The sequence below is a fragment of the Salvelinus alpinus genome, chromosome 13 (genome assembly GCF_045679555.1).
Source record: "Salvelinus alpinus chromosome 13, SLU_Salpinus.1, whole genome shotgun sequence".
NCBI classification, from domain to species: domain Eukaryota; kingdom Metazoa; phylum Chordata; class Actinopteri; order Salmoniformes; family Salmonidae; genus Salvelinus; species Salvelinus alpinus.
In genome coordinates this window covers 38,118,670-38,142,065 of record NC_092098.1, presented here as the reverse complement: position 1 = coordinate 38,142,065, position 23,396 = coordinate 38,118,670, and the positions used below count along the sequence as shown (strand labels likewise).

Here is a 23,396-nt window from a genome sequence, read left to right as displayed (position 1 = left end):
TGTCCTCATGAGATCCAGTTTCATCATCTTGATGGTTTTTGCGACTGCACTTGAAGAAACTTGACATTTTCCCTTTTGACTGACCTTCATGTCTTAAAGTAATGATGGATTTTTGTTTGTCTTTGCTTATATGAGCTGTTCTTGCTATAATATGGACTTGGTCTTTTACCAAATAAGGCTATCTTCTGTATACCACCCCTACCATGTCACAACACAACTGATTGGCTCAAACGCATTAAGAAGGAAAGAAATTCCACAAATTAACTTTTAAGAATGCACACCTGTTAATTGAAATGCATTCCAGGCGACCACCTCAAGAAGCTGGTTGAGAGAATGCCAAGAGTGTGCAAAGCTGTCATCAAGGCAAAGGGTGGCTCTTTGAAGAATCTCAAATATAAAATATATTTTGATTTGTTTAACGCTTTTTTGGTTACTATGTGATTCCATATGTGTTATTGCATGGTTTTGATTTCTTCACTATAATTCTATAATGTAGAAAAGAGTATAAATTAAGAAAAACCCTTGAATGAGTAGTTGTTCTAATACTTTTGATTGGTAGTGTAAGTTCATCACAAAATATGATCAAGGACTTAATCATATTCATAACACTTTACATGCTTAACTTCAGTAGGTTTATTTGACAGGAACAATGACATTGTCTGCTTTCTTTTCATCTGGGTGCATAAAGGGTCTCAGAGTAGGAGTACTGATTAATTCATTAAAATGTACCTCACAAAACTGCCCTAGAATAAGGGCCCTGTAGTCCCTTTGCAGAGACATGTAATAATGCATTCTATATGCTGGCTTGTCAGTGTGAAAACAGGTCAGTGGGGAGTCTATTACAGAGAGGCATCATTCCTGTCTGCAGTCTATCAGGCCTGCAGTGTTTGTCAGATTTCACTTTGGTTGCATCTAAAATGGCATCCTATTTCCTATAAAGTGCCATTTTTTTTTACCAGGGCCCCTGGCCAAAAGTAGTGCACTGTATAGGGAATATGGTGCCATTTGGTACAAATGTAGTGCACTATATAGGGAATCAGGTATAATTTGGAACGCACACTATGACATTTCAATCATTGGACCCATTCAGTGCTGGACAGGTAAGCCAACTGTCTTGCCAGTCAATGGGTTAATCAAACTAAGTGCTGAGACATAATGAAAGCATGCAGACAGAGAGCACACCATCAGAGCTGCGAGGGGAGAGGGGACACATCTCTCAACTGGCTCCTTCACAAGATGGCTGACACAAATAAAACACAACAAAGTCACACAACTACTCATGGTCTTTATTACAAAACGAGGTGTTTACATTGTGACCATAATACCATAATCATCATGGTATTTTGTTGTGAAATAAAGTGTGTGCATAATATCTTTTGAGGAAATAACATATTCAAAATCCCATGTGATCATCCATTCTCATCTTAAAATGTTTAATGACAAAAAAAATGTATCATTAAATCAATCAACAAAAATCATTGATCATCTTAAAATGTTTAAAAAGACACTTAGCAGAAAGTTCAGAGCACGGTTAAGCTGTCACCACAAGATGTGCGGTGAACCATAATATTAAAATATATTTGCTACCATATATTAAATATATACTGTAGCTATCATGTTATTTCGTATTATCATTTGTCTTTTTCAGACACTGTTCTCCTTTTTCCCCATATACTGTATGCTCTCACTAGATAGGGAAAGCATATGCATCAACAGCTGAATGCTACATTGTGGCCATACATAACATGTGATATACAGTTCAGTGTGTAATCGAATGCATAGACACATATATATATATATATATATTATCAGCAGTAGAAGTAGTATTTTATCTCAACTGAGCACAGTATAAAATTCCAGATTTTGGCTCATAGTAATGCAATCTGCATTCCTGTATAGTTGTAAATTAAGGTCTCAATGTGTTGGTTGGCAGTGGTTTCAGATAGAGGAAGTTGAGAGGGCTGTTTTTTCCCACAGTGGTTGTGCAGTATGTAGAGTCTTGGACTGGTCTCAGGCCAATCGAATCTTCCCTTACCAACCCACTCAGCTTATCCTTACCCAGCACTGTCCAGTCCAGTCTAGCAACACTAACCTGCCAGCTTACCACTAAACTTCAGACCAGCAAAGATCCCTCCACCTAGAGGGGAGAGGGGAGAGGGTGAGGGAGAGAGGAAGAGAGAGAGCGAAACAGAGAAAGATAGATATTATATCATTATATTAGAAAGTTCGGTTTTAGATTTGGGAAGAAAGTTGTAAGTCAATGTCATTAAGGAAGGCTATCACAAATGTTACATTTCCACACTACTGTACACATTACATGAAACTGAGGGTTCACTTCACATAGAGGTGTTAAATATTTAGTTAGGCTCAGGCTTAGAAGGGAGGCTGTTAGAACCCTGATATGCCTACATCCAGGTCATGTTAATGAAGAACCAAATGGAAGACAACAGACTGAAACAGGATTACTTGGACTTCTCCATTAAGAAACGTTCATTTTGGTTTTCAAATCATATTTTTTTTAAATTGCCCTGACAAACAAATTGCAGTTGCAGGAGTAGCCTGGAGCAGGCATTCTCATTGACATATGCATGTTTGTCTGTTTTGTTTGTAGGTCATCTTGCATTCTGTTTGAATCCTGTTGTGACCACAACTACTAGAGTTAGCCTTAATAAACCAGTCCCTGCCCTCAGTAGAGTCTGTTTACTTCCTTTGCCCTCTGATTTGGTAGTTTGGGCTGCCATAATAGAAGCATTTACATGAATTTGGTTACACAGGAACAGCATGAAACCATGATGATACCAGTGGGGTATCACTTTCATGGTTCAATATTGGGTTTGCCCCTCCTCTGTTCTGTTAATGAATAGATAAGGCCCAGGGTAATTGCGGTGCCGGAGAATGTGTGTGCGTGCATGTGTCGGTGTGCGTATTACACTCACCAATAGCCGCCACTCCAGCAATGCTGCCGACAGCAATGCCGGCTATCTCGCCAGTTGACAATATTGTCTCTGTGGCTTCTTCATTTGCTTGGTCGGATGTGGAGACCATGGTGCTGTTGGCCTCTGTGGGGTTAGATGTGGGGTGAGTCCCTGGAGCAGAGGTGTTAGTACCAGTGGTGGAAGGTGCGAGGGTGGACACATTGGCAGGAGTATCCTCTGGGCTTACAGATGGTGCTGTTGGGGTAGATGTATTGTTTGAAGATGCAGGAGAAATGTCTGCACAGAGAATGGCTGACAATAAAAGAAGAGGAAAGAGTTAACAGTCACCATTGTTCACACAAGCACCTTCAAAAACATGTAAAATTGTAGTTTTTTCAAATGAATTCATTACTCAATGCTCATTTGTTTTGATATGTGTGTAAATACATATTTATTTATATAGATTTGTATAGATTTTCCAACTAATCAGGGTGGTATTCATTAGGCACCAAATGTAAGAAAATTGACTAAATGGTACAATAAGAAATGCTACTTTTGTACTGAACACGTCACACGTCACATGTCTAAGTGTCAAACCATTACCTGTGCCTAGCAGGCAAACAGTCAGAGTGGATAGGTTCACAGGCATGACCCTGGGTATGAAGTCTCCAAGCTAAGGAAGAAGCCTTGGTTTGTCTGAATATTGCACGTAGGCCTAGGGAGAGAGAGACAGAGACATAGAGTGAGAGAGACAGAGACAGAGTGAGAGAGAAAGGGAGAGCGAGAGACAGAGTATGAGAGAGACAGGGAGAGAGAGACAGAGAGAGAGAGAGAGAGATACAGAGAGAGAGAGAACGAGAGGCAGAATGTGGATAAATAAATGTAATGTAAACTAATTTCCATGATAGTAGATTATCAACGATAGGAGACATTGACAGACATATTCTGGAACAATTCCCCATGGGGGTTTAAAGATAAAAATCCCAAACAAGATGTCACAGTAGAGGGAGAATAAGGAGGTGAATTGTTGAATGGTTTGCCTCACAGTCAATAAGGTGTGGCAATTCAAGAATTGTTTTAAAATCTTCATTAAAAGCCTATATGTAGATACATCATCAATAGAAGGTCACAGTGCTATTGTAGTCTTGACTGTAACCAGACAGAAATAATAAAAATAATAAAAATACTTTTATTTCTGTATATGAGCCATATTTTACATTGATACTGTAGCGACCCGCACAGACAGCTGTGTGTTATGTGTTAGGCTAGGAGGTGGTTGTGTTGTACTGACCAGTACCCGGTGTTCGCGGGGTCCGACATGTCAATCAACCTGCTATCTGCCAATCACGGGAATGCCTGGAATGTTCTGATGCCGGGCATCCTGGTGGTTGGCGGAGTGGCGTGGAGGGGGGTTGGGCAGGGGGGTGGAGCATTGGAAGTTAAGACCAGGTTCAGCCTTTGTTCTCTCTCTCTTACGTCTGGGCTTCACAAGAGAAGGTCACGATTGGCTTGTGGGTTATCTGTCATCTATTTGGCGTGTGCTACGGCCCAAACAGTAGCCTGTGTAAAGTTGGTTTAATAAACCGTCAATTCGCAAACTCAAGCCTCTGTCTGGACAATTGTTCATTTATGATCTAGTCAGGTCATTACATTGGTGTCAGAAGTAAAAACGTTGATACAAGTTAGCCAGCTAGCTAGCTGACTTATGTGGCTAGCTACCGTAGGTGAGAACGGGGATTTAAAATGCTTCGAGGGAATCCGAAAGTGAAGGTGGAGGTAGGGGACGATTATGGCCAAGGAGGTGCGTGTGAATGGACGTCGGGGGTTCTGTCTGAGGAGATCGCCAGGGCGTCGGAGCGCAGAGGCCGCTTGAGGGAGGACGTTAGAGCGATGGCGGCTGAAGCGGGCATGAGTGCTTCGTCGACTGTATTTCGCGCGGATTCTGGTGGGCGGACCGAAGTGGTGACGTCGACGCGGCGTGACGAGGAATCTGGGGCTCAGGATGTAAACAAACATGGCGGCGCCCAGTTCCCGGCTGCGTCCGTATCTGTTAAGACCCCGAAGTATTCCGGTAAGGCGGATTGGGAAGCTTTTCATGCTCAGTTTGAACTGTTAGCTCATTTTAGGGGGTGGTCGGATGAAGAAAGGGCACTGCAGTTGGCTTTATGCCTCACGGATGAAGCTCTGGCCTGTTTGATATTGATTAGCCCCGAGGACAGGCATGATTATGGTGCTTTAGTGGGAGCACTGAGGAGGCGCTATGGACAGTGTGTACAGCCCGGGCTACTGCGCTCCGAACTGAGTAATAGACGCAGGCAGCCCGGAGAGCCTCTACGGGTGCTAGCTAATGACATTGAGAGCCTCTCTCGGCGGGCATATGCTCACATGCCCCCCTCCGTGCAGAGCGAGCTAGCACGGGACCAGTTCATACAGGCGCTCTCTCCTACGGAGCTGCGCATACAGACCCAGCTGGCTCATCCTGAGTCATTGCAGACAGCCTTGGAGATGGCTTTGGAGAGGGAGCTGGTGTGGGCTGGGGCTTCAGCTGGGGCTTTGGTGGGGGTGCAGGGAGACACACCCTCTGTGCGAGCTGGGGGGCAGAGCAGCCCGGAGCCGGAAAAGCCTGCTTCGGTGGCCGAAATGACAAAACTCATTCGTGCTGTGTCGCTACAGGCGGCACGAAACACACGCCCTGGTCCCAGGGTCTGCTGGGGTTGTGGCCAGCCAGGCCATCTGCGCCGAGATTGCCCCATGTCCCCCAGAGCTCAGGGAAACGGCTCGGGGTCCGCATAGACCGGGTAGTGCGGACCCCTGGCTTTCTATCCCAACCACCATCATCTTCAGGAGGAGCCCACCGGCACAGACGGGGAAGCAAGGCTCCACTTCCCCCAGAAGCAGACGAGGGCAAGCGGATGGAGCCTGTTGTTGTGGTGGGCCGGACCTGTGTTGGGGACTTTTGTCATGTCCCTGTCACTGTGGAGGGGGTGCCCTGCTCCGCCCTGGTGGACACTGGGTCCACAGTAACCCTGGTGAGGCCAGATATTGTGCCAGGTTGGACTCAGTGTGAGCCTACAACTGTGCAGCTCCGCACAGTCACAGGTGAGCTGGCACCCATGAAAGGGAAGGGAATAATGACTCTGACAGTAGGGGGCAGGACTGTGCGTCATCCTGTGTGGGTGGCGGCTGTGCAGGACCCTTGTATCCTGGGGTTGGACTTTCTTAGGAGCACAGGCTGCCAGTTAGACCTAAATAGGGGCACACTGAGCTTCCAGGGAGGGACGGAAGTCACCATGGCCCCCCCTAATGTCACATTCACTCAACCCAACAAACCCTTTACTCCAACAGTTAAAGCAGCAGAGACTCATGGCTGCGCCCCCTCCCCCACAGCTGTGTGTGACTTTTCCCCAGTCCCCCTGTCACCTACGGCGGTGTGTTACATTCCCCCAGCTACCTCCATGACACAGCCCTCTGTGAGCCCGGGCCGCACCCCCCCAGCCCAGCTACCCCAGATGGGAGAGGAGAGGACACTGTCTGCAGTGAGGGAGATATGGGGGAGGAACTGTGTTGGTCTTGACCCCGAGCAGCAGGAACGGTTGTGGCAGTTGCTGTTTGAATTCAGAGACAGCTTTGCGTTGAGTGAGGAAGAGGTGGGTCAGACTCATCTGGTGCAGCATGAGATCGACACAGGTGATGCTCGACCCATCAAGATGCGTCCCCGCCGTATCCCGCTGGCACGCCAGGAGGCGGCAGACAAGGCTGTGTTGGAGATGCAGCGGGCAGACTTCATTGAGCCCTCAGACAGCCCCTGGGCGGCGCCAGTCGTCATGGTTCCGAAGAAGGGGGGCAAGCTGAGGTTCTGTGCGGACTACAGGCGGCTGAATGAGGTAACCAGGAAGGACTCATACCCCATACCACGTATCGATGAGTCGCTGGACCTGGTTAGGGGGTCCTCCTGGTTCTCCTCACTAGACCTCCGCAGTGGCTACTGGCAGGTGCCCCTCTCCCCAGAGGCCAGAGCCAAAACTGCGTTCTCCACTAACAGAGGACACTGGCAGTTCAAGGTCCTGTGCTTTGGCCTGTGCAACGCTCCAGCTACTTTTGAGCGTTTGATGGACAGGGTGCTGGATGGCATCCCCCGACAGCAGTGTCTGGTATACCTCGATGACATCCTGGCCCATGGCAGCTCCTTCCAGTCAGCCCTGGGGGCGCTACGGCGTGTGCTGGAGAGGGTGGCTGCCGCAGGTCTGAAGCTCCACCCCGAGAAGTGCCACTTCATGAGGAGAGAGGTGTCCTTCTTGGGCCACCGAGTGGGGAAGGAGGGGATCAGCACCATGGAGGACAAGGTAGGGGCTGTCAGAGACTGGCCCACCCCCACCGACCAGCGTCAGCTGAAGAGCTTCCTGGGCCTGGCCTCGTACTACAGGAGGTTTGTACGGGGCTTCTCAAGCGTTGCTGCTCCACTGAACCGCCTGCTGCCGAAGGACAAGGCTTTCACTTGGACAGTGGAGTGTGAGGAGGCGTTCAACACCCTCAAACGTGCACTGATCGAGGCCCCCGTGCTCGCCCCCCCTGACCTCACCTTGCCCTTTATCCTGGACACAGACGCGAGCAATGTGGGCATGGGTGGGGTGCTGGCCCAGGTGGGGCCAGAGGGGGAGAGAGTGGTGGCGTACTTCAGCAAAACATTTGACAAACATGAGCGCCGCTACTGTGTCACCCGGCGGGAGCTCTTGGCTGTTGTGGCTTCCGTCAAACACTTCAAGTACTACCTGGGTGGTCTGCCCTTTACTGTAAGGACTGACCACTCTGCTCTCCAGTGGCTCATGTCTTTCAGAGAGCCAGAGGGGCAGGTGGCACGCTGGTTGGAGGAGCTTCAGCCGTATGACTTCACGGTGGTGCACAGGGCAGGGGCACGCCACTCCAACGCCGACGCCATGTCCCGTCGGCCCTGTACTGCAGACGGCTGCCGCCACTGTGAACGGAGAGAGGGACGGGAGAGAGAGCTGCGGGCAGAGGAGGGTGTCTGTGCCACAGTGTGTCGGGCGAGCGGGCCTGTCTGCTGTGAGCTGCAGACTGTCGACGTGGCTGAATGGCGGCAGCAGCAGGGACGGGACACAGACCTACAGCCAGTGCTACAGTGGGTAGAGGCGCAGGTGAGGCCACCATGGGAAGAGGTGACAGCGCTCTCACTCGCGACCAAAGGGTTGTGGTCGAAGTTTGAGAGACTGCGGCTGGCTGATGGCGTGCTACAGCGGGCATGGAAGGAGTCAGCTACGGGAGAGGAGAGGTGGCAGGTGGTGGTCCCAAAAGCATTGCGGGAGGCTGTGCTCCAGAGTACTCATGGGGGGGTGGGGACTGGACACTTTGGGGTCACAAAAACACTGCGCCGTCTCCGTCAGGGCTTCTACTGGGGGCAGCACAAGAGGGATGTGGAGGACTTTTGTCGCCGCTGTGACAACTGCACAGCGAGAAAGGGCCCCCCAGGCCGCTCTCATGCTCAGCTCCAACAGTTCCCAGTGGGGGCTCCCATGGAGAGGGTGGGAGTGGATGTAGTTGGGCCGTTCCCCACCACAGACAGTGGAAACCGCTGGGTGCTCACGGCCATGGACTATTTCACAAAATGGCCCGAGGCCTATGCTCTGCCTGACCAGGAGGCAGAGACCATCGTCGACGCCCTGACAGCGGGGATGTTCAGCAGGTTTGGAGCTGCAGAGTCCATCCACAGCGACCAAGGCAGAAACTTTGAGTCCCGTGTGTTCGCCACCATGTGTGAGAGGCTGGGTATGCACAAGACCCGCACTACTCCTCTCCATCCTCAAAGTGATGGCCTTGTGGAGCGCTTCAACAAAACGCTTGGACAGCAGCTGGCCATCGTCTCTTCCAAACACCAGCGTGACTGGGACAAGCACCTGCCTATGGTCCTCATGGCATGCCGCTCCGCTGTCCAAGACTCCACCTCCTGCACGCCTGCCCTCCTCATGCTGGGGAGAGAGATCCGCACCCCTGCGGAGATGGCGTTTGGTCGGCCCCTGGATAGCCCTCATGTTCCTCCGGGGCCGGAGTATGCCCGGAGACTCCAGGACCGCCTGGAGACAGCCCACACCTTCGCCAGAGAGCAGCTGGTGAATGCAGGTGTGAGGCAGAAAAGGAACTATGACGTGCACACCCGGGGAAGGCACTTTGTGGCTGGGGAGCTGGTCTGGGTCTACAGCCCCCTAAGGAAAAAAGGCAGATGCCCCAAGTTGGACAGTCACTGGGTGGGACCCTGCAGTGTCCTGGAGAGGGTAGGGGAGGTTGTGTACCGGGTGCAGCTTCCTCCCAGGGGGAGAAAGGTGGCACTGCACCGGGACAGGTTAGCCCCATACAGAGGGGCCTCTTCTCCCCAAACCCCAGGAACCCCCACAATTCCCCTCTCTGGCAATGACATTCTCCAGGCACCCACCCTCAGGTGCCGCAGACAAGGCTCCAGACAGCCCACTCCCCCTGTCTCCCCCCCTGTGTCACCGCGTGGTTCCCCAGAGCCACGGACTGTATTACCCGTTCCCGCTTCCTTGTCCCCCATATCCCTGCCTTCATCCCCTGGTTCCCAGAGGGGCACTCTGCGACCATCACGGCCACGCAGGCAAAGGAGACCTCCGGGTCGCTTCAGAGACTTTGTTTGTTCCCTCGGGGACGAGGGACTTTGTGGTGGGGGGGCTGTGTAGCGACCCGCACAGACAGCTGTGTGTTATGTGTTAGGCTAGGAGGTGGTTGTGTTGTACTGACCAGTACCCGGTGTTCGCGGGGTCCGACATGTCAATCAACCTGCTATCTGCCAATCACGGGAATGCCTGGAATGTTCTGATGCCGGGCATCCTGGTGGTTGGCGGAGTGGCGTGGAGGGGGGTTGGGCAGGGGGGTGGAGCATTGGAAGTTAAGACCAGGTTCAGCCTTTGTTCTCTCTCTCTTACGTCTGGGCTTCACAAGAGAAGGTCACGATTGGCTTGTGGGTTATCTGTCATCTATTTGGCGTGTGCTACGGCCCAAACAGTAGCCTGTGTAAAGTTGGTTTAATAAACCGTCAATTCGCAAACTCAAGCCTCTGTCTGGACAATTGTTCATTTATGATCTAGTCAGGTCATTACAATACTTTACTCCAGTGGTTCCCCACTGGTGTGCCTTGAAGATCTCTCAGGTCTGCTGCGAAACTTTTCCTAATCTTGATCATTTTTTTTGAAAACTCCCTTATAAATGTGACCTGTGGAATGCACATGGATTTTTGACTTGGGAGCACTAGTGCCTGGTCAGATAATACATTACATGGTTACATCTGTATCGTTGTTTCAAGTCTAGTGTGCTCAGGCTGTTACATTTGAAGAGTTTAATTCAGAAACGCTATGTATCCATTTTCAGAGATATTGGAAAATTAGCTTTTATTGTTTAAAGAAAATATGAACGAGATTGGTGTGTTTTTTCACTAATTAATCATGGCATTGGGTTGTTCAATGACATACAGTCACAGTTAAAACTTTGGACACACCTACTCATACATGGGTTTTTCTTTATTTTTACTATTTTATACATTTTATACAGTGTGGGGGTGCGTTGCTGGTGACACTGTCTTTGATTTATTTAGAATTCAAGGCACACTTAACCAGTATGGCTACCACAGCATTCTCCATCCAATCTGGTTTGTGCATTTAGCAGATGCTCTTATCTAGAGCAACTATCACGACTTCCGCCGAAGTCGGTCCCTCTCCTTGTTCGGGCGGCGTTCGGCATCGCCGGCCTTCTAGCCATCGTCGATCCACCTTTCATTTTCCATTTGTTTTGTCTTGTCTTCCCACACACCTGGTTTCAATCCCATAATTACATGTTGTGTATTTAACCCTCTGTTTCCCCCATGTCCTTGTCCGGAATTGTTTATTGTAAGTGCTTGTGCACATTATGTCTGGTGTGCGACGGGGTTTTGTCCCATTGTATATATTGTTTTTGTTCACAGTGATTTTTATTATTAAAACTGCGCCGTTGTAATACAATCTTTGCTCTCCTGCGCCTGACTTCTCTGCCGCCAGTACGCACTCCTTACAGAATTCCGGACCGAAACTTATGGAGTCAGCAGGAGCAGGTACCCCGGGTATAGGGGTGGAGGAGCGCGTCTGGGAGCATGCAGCAATGCTCCAGCATCTTGGCACCGCCATGGACCGCGTTGTCCAGACAATGGACCGCTGGGAGAGACCAGCAGCCCATGGATCCCACTCCCATACTCCCCACCTCCTGCCTGGTGGCGCCGGTAGTGTGGGAGCTGGACACGGACATTGAGCAGGCGTTACGTGCAGAGCCCGCTCCCCTCCAGTGTCCCGCTGGGCGTCTGTACGTCCCGTCTGCTGTTCGTGACTGGTTGATCTATTGGGCCCACACGTCACCTTCCTCTGGTCATCCTGGGATCGGTCGGACAGTGCGCTGATTGAGCGGGAGGTAATGGTGGCCTACCTTGGCTAAGGATGTGAGGGTTTACGTTTCCTCCTGCTCGGTGTGCGCCCATTAGAAGGCTCCTAGGCACCTGCCCAGAGGGACGCTACACCCCTTACCCGTTCCACAACGGCCTTGGTCGCACCTGTCGGTGGTTTTTCTTACCGATCTTCCCCCTCACAGGGTAACACCGCGATCCTGGTCGTTGTGGATTGGTTCTCTAAGTCCTGTCATCTCCTCCCTCTGTCCGGTCTCCCTACGGCCCTACAGACTGCATAGGCCTTGTTTACGCACGTCTTCCGGCACTACGGGGTGCCTGAGGATATAGTGTCTGATCGAGGTCCCCAGTTCACGTCTAGGGTCTGGAAGGCGTTCATGGAACGTCTGGGGGTCTCGATCAGCCTTACCTCAGGGTTTCACCCCGAGAGTAATGGGCAGGTGGAGAGAGTAAACCAGGATGTGGGCAGGTTTCTGCAGTCTTATTGCCAGGACCGGCCGAGGGAGTGGGCGGCGTTCGTGCCCTGGGCCGAGATGGCACAGAACTCGCTTCGCCTCTCCTCCACTAACCTCTCTCCCTTCCAGTGCGTACTGGGGTACCAGCCGGTTCTGGCGCCTTGGCATCAGGGTCAGACCGAGGTTCCTGCGGTGGAACGGGCGGCTCGATACGAGGCGCTGCTATGTACCGCACCGGGCTATGCCTGCTCACCGGGGACACCGTGTGCCTCACGGCATAACACGGTGCCTGCCCGGTCCCTCTTTCTCCAAGGTAAGCACGGGGAGTTGGCTCAGGTCTCCTACCTGGCTTAGCCACACTCCCCGTGTTCCCCCCCCCAAATAAATTTTTGGGGCTGCCTCTCTGGCTTCCAGCCGCGCTTACGTGCAGCCTCATACCACCGCCTCTCCGCTTTCGCTGCCTCCAGCTCAGCTTTGGGGCGGCGATATTCACCAACCTGAGTCCAAGGTCCCTTGCCGTCCAGAATCTCCTCCCAGGTCCAGGAGTCCTCCGATCGCTGCTGCTGCTGCTGCTGTCCGTTACCACGCTGCTTGGTCCTTTTTTGGTGGCAGGTTTCTGCAGTCTTATTGCCAGGACAGGCCGAGGGAGTGGGCGGCGTTCGTGCCCTGGGCCGAGATGGCACAGAACTCGCTTCGCCTCTCCTCCACTAACCTCTCTCCCTTCCAGTGCGTACTGGGGTACCAGCCGGTTCTGGCGCCTTGGCATCAGGGTCAGACCGAGGTTCCTGCGGTGGAACGGGCGGCTCGATACGAGGCGCTGCTATGTACCGCACCGGGCTATGCCTGCTCACCGGGGACACCGTGTGCCTCACGGCATAACACGGTGCCTGCCCGGTCCCTCTCTCTCCAAGGTAAGCACGGGGAGTTGGCTCAGGTCTCCTACCTGGCTTAGCCACACTCCCCGTGTGCCCCCCCCCAAATACATGTTTGGGGCTGCCTCTCTGGCTTCCAGCCGCGCTTACGTGCAGCCTCCTCATACCACCGCCTCTCCGCTTTCGCTGCCTCCAGCTCAGCTTTGGGGCGGCGATATTCACCAACCTGAGTCCAAGGTCCCTTGCCGTCCAGAATCTCCTCCCAGGTCCAGGAGTCCTCCGATCGCTGCTGCTGCTGCTGCTGTCCGTTACCACGCTGCTTGGTCCTTTTTTGGTGGGTTATTCTGTCACGTTCGTCGTTTGGATGAAGAGAGGAGGACCAAGGCGCAGCGTGATAAGAATACATTCTTCTATTTATTTAACGAAACGAAGAACACTTAAACAAACTATGCAAAACAACAAACGAACGTGAAGCTATATATTAAACAAGTGCAGACACAGGCAACTTACATATAGACAATCACCCACCAAACCCAACAGAAAACAGGCTACCTAAATATGGTTCTCAATTAGGGACAACGATTGACAGCTGCCTCTGATTGAGAACCATATCAGGCCAAACACAGGAAACCAACACAGAAATAGAAAACATAGATTACCCACCCAACTCACGCCCTGACCACACTAAAACAAAGGAAATACAAAATAACTATGGTCAGAACGTGACAGATACGAACATTCCATTCCAGCTAAACAATGGATATATAGTGTTTTGCAAAAAAACACATTTTCACATGAATAAAAAATCAGAGAAAAGTAAAGTTTTACACAAACAAGAATCTACACATAACCAATCATTTCTGATGAAAAAAGGCAATTAAAGGGGTACACACACACCAATTAACCATCATGAGTAAGGAACTATGAAAATATTCCAAATAAACCCTATTTAATCTATAAAAAAACGTTTGTCACAGAAAATAGATTATTTTCAGTATGGATGAGATGAGATGGAGGGCATTACCACTAAATACATTAATAAGAAATTGTAAGTGTGCCACAGAATTTTATATCCCATCAAATTGTGCCATGGTTAAAAAAAAGGTTAGGAACCACTGCTTTACGCAACAAAATACTTAAATACAAAAGATAAATACTATTCATATATACATACTGTAATGGCAGCCTTCCCTCTCTTCACTAGAAGAGAGAGTGTAGCAGGGATCGGACCAACACGCAGCGTAGCCAGTGCTCAACATGTTTAATAACACTAATAAACAGTGAACACTTAACACTTAACAAATAACAAAATAACAAAATGTGGCAAACCGATAACAGTCCTATCTGGTGCAGAACACAAACACAGAGACAGGAAACAATCACCCACCAACAAACAGTGAGAACAGCCTACCTTAATATGGTTCTCAATCAGAGGAAACGTCAAACACCTGCCTCTAATTGAGAACCATATCAGGCAACACATTTAACCCCACATAGAAACACATAACATAGACTACCCACCCAGCTCACGTCCTGACCAACTAAACAAAGTTAAACAAAGGAAAATAAGGTCAGGAACGTGACACATACTTACCTCTGACAATTCAAATGTTGACCCAAAGGTCACTCATCATATTGTTTGCATAATGAGTGACATTACATTTTGTAGCATAACACAGTACACCAAGTTAGCCACACTAACCTGGAATAACAGCAACTGGTGTGTCTCTCTTTCTCTTCTCCTCTTCTTCTCTTCACCCAGTTTCATCAGCTTTTATACCAAACTATCTAAGTCACGTCATCATATCCACATCACCATAGAAGATTTTTATTTTTTACTTAATAAACGGATGTCCATCCTCCTGTTCATATTGGCAATTTATTGCCAGGAGAGCTGTAAAATTATATTGCAGTATCAGTTTGCTGTCAACCTCTTATCTGACTTCAGGGCAATGAGGAAAGACAGGAGATAGACCTAACTGGGAACCATGCACTAAATAGGTACTAAACCGTATCTTATTAAATAGGCTGTCAAAGGGAAAGATTATGATTATCAGAATATATATATTCAAGGTGTCCTTCATTAAAGTTTTTGTCATTTAGCACACATTCTTATACATAGCAAATTACAGTCAGTGCATTCAACTAAGTAGAAAATAATAAACACATTACAATTATTGCAAGTAATTACAATAAGTACACCCTTCTTCAAAAATAGCCATTATCAGCAGAATCAGTTCCTTAACTGATCGAGATGGTAAAAACCAAGGTGATAAAATACATATACTATGTAATATAAGGATTTAAGGAATATGGTAGATACTGTCCACTGGGCACAAACATCAATTCAACATCTATTCCACATTGGTTTAACGTAGTTTCATTGAAATTACGTGGAAACAACGTTGACTCAACCAGTGTGTGCCCGGTGGGTGATGAATGATAACTAGAGGTTATTTCCTTCCTCTTGAACTCTTGAAATACAGTATGTCTGTCATTATGGCAATGTATTCACGTAGGAGCCTGAATGGTTGGAGCCAAGCAGTCAGACATTTTCCATTGGTGTCAATGGACAATGGGCTTCTTCATCTTCACCCTGTGTCCCAAATTCCGTACATAGTGCACTACATAGGGTGCCATTTGGGACGCAACCTCTGAATAGGCCCAGTAAAATGAACATGTGTTAATAAAAGATATACTGCTCTGTGAATAGCATTGTGTTGATTATACAGAGTTCTACTGAATGACTCAAGACTAAGCCTATAGGTTGGCCTGTGAGATGGTTGAAGATGAGTTTGTGTGAGTATGAAGAGGAGATTTGCCCCCGGGCAGTCATGGTAATGAGAGAAAGAGAGAGAATAGTCTTTGCAGTTATTTGTGTCATTGTGTTTTGCTCTCTTTTTGTTTTGTTTCCTTTTAAATTATTTCACTAATTTCTGTAAAATAGCATGTAATACGCTGTCACGTTCCTGACCTGTTTTCTCTTGTTTTGTATGTGTTTAGTTGGTCAGGGCGTGAGTTGGGATGGGCAGTCTGTGTTGTTTGTTCTATGTGGGAGTGTGATTGTTAATTAGCCTTATATGGTTCTCAATCAGGGACAGGTGTTATTAATTTCCTCTGATTGAGAATCATATATAGGTAGGCTGTTTTACACTGTTAGTTTGTGGGTGATTGTCTTCCGTGTCTGTGTTTGTCGCGCCACACGGGACTGTTTCGGTTTGTGTAGTCTGTACCTGTTTGTGCGTTCTTCATGTGTCTGTAAGTTCTCATGTTTAGGCCAGTCTACGTCGTTTTGTTATTTTGTATCAATTCAAGTGTTCTTCGTGTTTTCGGTTTTGTTTAAATAAATTCATTATGACTGCATACCTCGATGCGTATTGGTCCGACCCATGCTTCTCCTCTTCAGACGAAGAGGAGGAGAGCAGCCGTTACAGAATCACCCACCAACAAAGGATCAAGCAACGAGGGAAAAAGCAGCAACTACAAACGCAGGATTACAGGAATAAGGAGGATTTCTGGACATGGGAGGAAATACTGGACGGAAAGGGACCCTGGGCGCAAACTGGAGAATATCGCCGCTCTCGTGAGTGGAAGGAGGCAGCCACAGCCCAGGAGCGGTGGTATGAGGAGGCAGCAAGTAAGCGAGGCTGGAAGTCTGTGAGTCAAGCCCAAAAATTTCTTGAGGGGGGGGGGCTAAAAGGGAATGTGGCGAAGTCAGGTAGGAGACCTGCGCCAACTCCCTGTACTTACCGTGGAGAGCGAGAGTACGGGCAGACACCGTGTTACGCAGTAGAGCGCACGGTGTCTCCTGTACGTGTGCATAGCCCGGTACGGTACATACCAGCTCCTCGTATCTGCCGGGCTAGATTGAGCATTGAGCCAAGTGCCATGAAGCCGGCTCTACATATATGGCCTCCAGTACGTCTCCTCGGGCCGGCTTACATGGCACCAGCCTTACGCATGGTGTCCCCGGTTCGCCTACATAATTCCACCTCCCCGCACTGGTCGGGCTACGGGGAGCATACAACCAGGTAAGGTTGGGCAGGCTCAGTGCTCAAGGGAGCCAGTAAGCCTGCACGGTCCGGTATTTCCGGCGCTACCTCCCCGCCCCAGCCCAGTACCACCAGTGCCTACACCATGCACCAGGCTTCCTGTGCATCTCCAGAGCCCAGTTCCTCCTCCACGCACTAGCCCTGTGGTGTGTGTCTCCAGCCCGGTACCACCAGTTCCGGCACCATGCACCAAGCCTCCTGTGCGTTTCCAGAGTCCTGTGCGTCCTGTTGCTGCTCCCCGCACTAGCCCTGTGATGCGTGTCCCCAGCCCGGTACCACCAGTTCCGGCACCACGCACCAGGCCTAATGTGCGTCTCCAGGGTCCAGTATGCCCTGTTCCTTCTCCTCGCACTTGCTTTCAGGTGCGTGTCCCCAGCCCGGTACCACCAGTTCCGGCACCACGCACCAGGCCTACAGTGCGCCTCAGCCGGCCAGAGTCTGCAGTCTGCCCAACGCCGTCTGAGCTGTCCGTCTGCCAAGCGCCGCCTGCGCTGCCCGTCTGCCTTGAGCCTTCAGAGCCGCCCGTCTGCCTTGAGCCTTCAAAGCCGCCCGTCTGTCCTGAGCCTTCAAAGCCGCCCGTCTGTCCCGAGCCTTCAAAGCCGCCCGTCTGTCCCGAGCCTTCAGAGCCGTCCGCCAGACAGGAGCCGCTAGAGCCGTCCGCCAGACAGGAGCCGCCAGAGCCGTCCGCCAGACAGGAGCCGCCAGAGCCGTCCGCCAGACAGGAGCCGCCAGAGCCGTCCGCCAGACAGGAGCCGCCAGAGCCGTCCGCCAGACAGGAGCCGCCAGAGCCGTCCGCCAGACAGGAGCCGCCAGAGCCGTCCGCCAGACAGGAGCCGCCAGAGCCGTCCGCCAGACAGGAGCCGCCAGAGCCGTCCGCCAGACAGGAGCCGCCAGAGCCGTCCGCCAGACAGGAGCCGCCAGAGCCGTCCGCCAGCCATGAGCGTCCAGAGCCGTCCGCCAGCCATGAGCGTCCAGAGCCGTCCGCCAGCCATGAGCGTCCAGAGCCGTCAGCCAGCCATGAGCGTCCAGAGCCGTCAGCCAGCCATGAGCGTCCAGAGCCGTCAGCCAGCCATGAGCGTCCAGAGCCGTCAGCCAGCCATGAGCGTCCAGAGCCGTCAGCCAGCCATGAGCGTCCAGAGCCGTCAGCCAGCCATGAGCGTCCAGAGCCGTCAGCCAGCCATGAGCGTCCAGAGCCGTCAGCCAGCCATGAGCGTCCAGAGCCGTCAGCCAGCCATGAGCGTCCAGAGCCGTCAGCCAGCCATGAGCGTCCAGAGCCGTCAGCCAGCCATGAGCGTCCAGAGCCGTCAGCCAGCCATGAGCGTCCAGAGCCGTCAGTCAGTCCGGAGCTGCCGTCAGTCAGTCCGGAGCTGCCGTCAGTCAGTCCGGAGCTGCCGTCCCTCAGTCCGGAGCTGCCGTCCCTCAGTCCGGAGCTGCCGTCCCTCAGTCCGGAGCTGCCGTCCCTCAGTCCGGAGCTGCCCCTTGTCCCGCTGATGCCCCTTGTCCCGCTGATGCCCCTTGTCCCGCTGATGCCCCTTATTTTAGGTGGGTGTATTTGGAGGGTGGTCATTGGGAGGAGGCTACAAAAGCGGGGATTGACTATGGTGGGGTGGGAACCACGCCCAGAGCCTGAGCCGCCACCGTGGATTGATGCCCACCCAGACCCTCCCCTAGACTTTTTGGTGGTGCGTCCGGAGTTCGCACCTTGAGGGGGGGGTTATGTCACGTTCCTGACCTGTTTTCTCTTGTTTTGTATGTGTTTAGTTGGTCAGGGCGTGAGTTGGGATGGGCAGTCTGTGTTTGTTCTATGTGGGAGTGTGATTGTTAATTAGCCTTATATGGTTCTCAATCAGGGACAGGTGTTATTCATTTCCTCTGATTGAGAATCATATATAGGTAGGCTGTTTTACACTGTTAGTTTGTGGGTGATTGTCTTCCGTTTCTGAGTTTGTCGCGCCACACAGGACTGTTTCGGTTTGTGTAGTCTGTACCTGTTTGTGCGTTCTTCGTGTGTCTGTAAGTTCTCATGTTTAGGTCAGTCTACGTCGTTTTGTTATTTTGTATCAATTCAAGTGTTCTTCGTGTTTTCGGTTTTGTTTAAATAAATTCATTATGACTGCATACCTCGATGCGTATTGGTCCGACCCATGCTTCTCCTCTTCAGACGAAGAGGAGGAGAGCAGCCGTTACATACGCTCATATACTTATCCACACACCCATGCAAAACTATGTGCACAAATTGGTTGTACGAACACACACACACTACAGACACATGCATGCACACCTACATTCCATAGATGATCTCATTGTACCGATTCAATGTTTTTATAGATATACACTGCATGACTTCATTGATATACATGTTCTTCTTTTTTATAATTTTTTTACTTATCAAAGCTAAATTATTTTTAGATTATCTCTACTATTTTTATTCATTTATATAATTTAAATGTTATTACTTTACAAAAAAATATATATTTTTAATCCCTTTGGTATTATTTTCACAAGTATGTGGTACATTTTAGTACAAAACTCACTGGTCACGCTTGTAACGCAGCCAGTCTTTCATTAAAAACCTGTCATTGTACATTCATTTGGATTGTAAACATCTGTCACCACACAACCATGGATTCAAAACATAAGTTTATCGTGAAATGTAATGAGAACATTGGTTTAATCACCAAAACACAACTGTCACGTTCTGACCTTAATTTTCCTTTGTTTTGTCTTTATTTAGTATGGTCAGGGCGTGAGTTGGGGTGGGCTAATATAATTTCGATAAGATCTATCCAACGTGTAATCAAAGGTGTGATCAATAAAGACATCCTCTACAATCATTCATGCAAAAAAAAACATACCACTTTTCAGTATAATTGCAACATAGGTGTACTGTCTGTGATCAAATGTAAGAAACTAAATTAAACAAATTAAATGAATAAAAATAAAACAACGTTTAGTATGCATTCATTTGCATCGAGCATTTGGCCATAAATTCTCATCCACATCACAATGAATGTCCTCATTGTTAAAAATATTTGTTGGTCTGATGTGATTAATAAGGAGCATCCAGACGCTGCACTTGATTAATTTATGAAATTGCTTCTTCCAATTATTGATAAACATGCACCTGTTAAAACTTCTTTTTAATAGGGGGCGCTGTTTTCACTTTGGGAAAAAATCATGCCCAAATTAAACGGCCTCGTACTCTGTTCTAGATCATACGATATGCATATTATTACTACTATTGGATAGAAAACACTCTGAAGTTTCTAAAACTGTTTGAATTATATCTGTGAGTAAAACAGAACTCATTTGGCAGCAAACTTCCAAACAGGAAGTGAAAATTCTGAAAATGGGTCTCTGTGTAAGGCCTTGCCTATTCAATTGCCTTTTATTTATGGATCTGTATGCACTTCATACGCCTTCCACTAGATGTCAACAGGCAGTAGAATGTTGAATGGGGTGTCTAGCTTGATGTGAGACCGAATGAGAGCTTTTGGAGTGACAGGTCCGCCATATTGGCAGAATTTTGCTGCGCACCAGAGAGCACCATATTATTTTCTGAAATGCGTTAGGTAGACACGACGAAATGCTCCGTCTTGGACGTTATTGGATACATATGAGAAAAACATCATAAAGATGGCCAGTTTATTCAACGTTTATTATGACTTTTGGAATTTTTCGTTCCATGCGCCAAGAGTTCATGGACATGTGCGCTCCACCATGCTAGCCAAAGTTGCTAATTCGACAGAAGAAATGGACATTCTAAAACAAAACAACGATTTATTGTGGAACTAGGACTCCTTGTACTGCATTCTGATGGAAGATCATCAAAGGTAAGAGAATATTTATGATGTTATTTCGTATTTTTGTGGAATATGTTGGCTCCAACATGGCGGAGAATGGCTGGGCGATGTCTCAGATTATTGCATGCTGTACTTTGTACTAAAGTTATTTTTTTTAAATCTAACACAGCGGTTGCATTAAGAACCAGTGTATCTTTCATTTGCTGAACAACATGTATTTTTTAGCAAGGTTTATGATGAGTTTTTTGGTTAGATTACGTGACTGTCCAAAATTTCTCCAGACAATTTGGTGCATTTTGGCGCCATATTCACAATGTAAAACCAGGATTTGTAGCTATTAATATGCACATTTTCGAACAAAACATAAATGTATTGTATAACATGATGTTATAAGACTGTCATCTGATGAAGTTGTTCAAAGGTTAGTGATACATTTTATCTCTATTTGTGGGTTTTGTGAAAGCTACCTTTGCGGTGTGTTTTTTGGCGGTGTGTTTTTGGATATTGTGGTGAGCTAACATAAATATATGTTGTGTTTTCGCTGTAAAACACTTAAAAAATCGGAAATATTGGCTGGATTCACAAGATGTTTATCTTTCATTTGCTGTACAACATGTATTTTTCATAAATGTTTTATGATGAGTATTTATGTATTTCACGTTGCTCTCTGTAATTATTCTGGCTTTTTTGGTGCCATTTATGATCATGGCACCAATGTAAAACCAGGATTTGTAGCTATAAATATGCACATTTTCGAACAAAACATAAATGTATTGTATAACATGATGTTATAAGACTGTCATCTGATGAAGTTGTTCAAAGGTTAGTGATTAATTTTATCTCTATTTGTGGGTTTTGTGAAAGCTATGTTTGCGGTGAAAAAATGGCGTTGTGTGTTTGGCTATTGTGGTGAGCTAACATAAATATATATTGTGTTTTCGCTGTAAAACATTTTAAAAATCGGAAATGTTGGCTGGATTCACAAGATGTTTATCTTTCATTTGCTGTATTGGACTTGTGATTTCATGAAATTATGTTATATGATATCCCTGTGGCGCTAGGCTAGGCTATGCTAGTCAGCTTTTTTTGATGAGGATGATCCCGGATTCGGGAGGGGGGGTCGGTAGAGGTTTTAAGAAACTGACAGAACTGTTAAGGCTCCATGGACTGATGAGGAATTGAAAAACTGTATGGTTGAAAGAGATGGGGCAAAAGGAGTGGCTAATAAGTCTGGCTGCACATCTGACTGGCTGACTTACTGCAAATTGAGAAAGTATGTGACTAAACTCAACAAAAAGAAGAGGAAACAGTATTATGAAGCCAAGGTCAATGATATAAAGAATGAAATGATGGCCAGAAAGACAAATTCAATTCCATCTTTCATTGAATCAGATGGCTTATCCATCACAAAAACCATTTGATGTTGGCAATAATTGTAATGATTACTTCATTGGCATAGTGGGAAAACTTAGTCTGGAAATGCCAACAACGAACAGTGTGTCACATCTGCTCCTGCCACGCCCTCTAGTGCTTATCCGGTGTCTCCTTGACCTGCCGCCACTCCCCCAGTGCGCTCTTCCTCCCCCCCTCTCTCTCTCTCTCTCTCTCTCTCTCTCTCTCTGTGTGTGTGTGTATGTGTGATTGTGTGAGCGGAGACAGGTGTGCTGGAGTCAGAGCAGATCCCCACCAGCTGCAACCTGTTCCATAATCAAGACCTCTACAGACACTCAGCACTGCCACTTCCACACTGCCAGAGCTCAGTCAGTCTACGGTTCTAGCCGTGTGTTACTATTTAGATCCTGTTATCCTGTTGTGCCTGTTTTCCTTGCTTGATGCTGTTTTCCTCTTCGCAACAGTTCTGCCCGCTCTGACTCTGGTCCCTGTCTCCAGTCCGACTTCTCGTCAGTCCTGCTATTCTGTCCTTGATTCCCCACTCTACGCTCCCTTGGATTCTCCTCCGGATCTGCTTACCCTGTCCCCACACCTCTCGCTCCAGCCTGAGCCTCCGCACCTGGTTTCTAGCAACCCGCCCGAGCTTCCCCTGGCCTGCACTCAATCTTCCCCCCGTGTTTCAATAAATACCTTGGTTACCTCATCCCAGTCTCCTCGTCTGAGTCTGCTCTTGGGTTCACCTGTTCCGCTCCGCGTGACAGTGAACCATCATACTCATGTATAAAAAATAACTAATAATGAAAGAAAAGCATTGCAAGTTAGAATTTTGTAAAGTTAGTGTGGGAGAGGTGGAAAAACTTCTCGATCAATAGTGGCAAACCTCCGGGCATTGACAACTTAGGAGGAAAGCTACTGAGGATGGTAAGTGACTCTATAGCCACTCCTATCTCATGCCTGGAGGGAAGCCAAAGTCATTCCGCTACCCAAAAGTGGTAAAGCGGCCTTTATTTGTTCTAACAGCAGGCATATAAGCTTGCTGCCAGCTCTTAGCAAACTGTTGGAAAAAATGGTGTTTGACCAAATACAATGCTACTTCTCTGTAAACAAATGAACGACAGATTTTTAGCATGCTTATAGAGAAGAGCATTCAACATGCACTGCACTGACACAAATGACTGATTGGTTGAAAGAAATTTATAAGAAGATTTTGGGAGCTGAACTGTTAGATTTCAGTGCACGTCTTGCTCTTTATTGTAATCAGAGGGCTAATATGAATACTATTCATGAAAGTCTGTCTTGGCTAAGAGTTGAGGAAAGACTGACCATGTCACTTCTTGTTTTTATAAGAAACAATGTGTTGGAAATTCCAAATTGTTCGCATAGTCAATTTACACACAGCCCTGACACACACACTTACCCCACCAGACATGCCACCCGGTTCTTTTCACTAGAACAAAT

General features: G+C 48.3%; 1 protein-coding gene across 3 annotated transcripts in view; it reads right to left on the bottom strand.

The window, feature by feature from the left end:
- Positions 1-1,265: 1,265 nt before the first annotated feature.
- The window catches only part of LOC139537631 (uncharacterized), a 33,707-nt gene continuing 11,576 nt past the window's right edge, over positions 1,266-23,396 (bottom strand). For 2 of the 3 annotated variants that reach the window (XM_071339172.1, XM_071339174.1), the window contains exons 2-4: positions 3,519-3,630; positions 2,937-3,227; positions 1,266-2,137 (exon numbers count right to left, since the gene is read on the bottom strand). In XM_071339172.1, the coding sequence (XP_071195273.1) occupies positions 2,088-2,137; positions 2,937-3,227; positions 3,519-3,564 (387 nt within the window). In that variant the 5' untranslated portion in view covers positions 3,565-3,630 and the 3' untranslated portion in view covers positions 1,266-2,087. Of the gene's footprint in view, positions 2,138-2,936; positions 3,228-3,518; positions 3,631-4,206; positions 4,664-23,396 lie in introns of those variants that run through there. The other variant, XM_071339173.1, reaches the window with a different exon arrangement.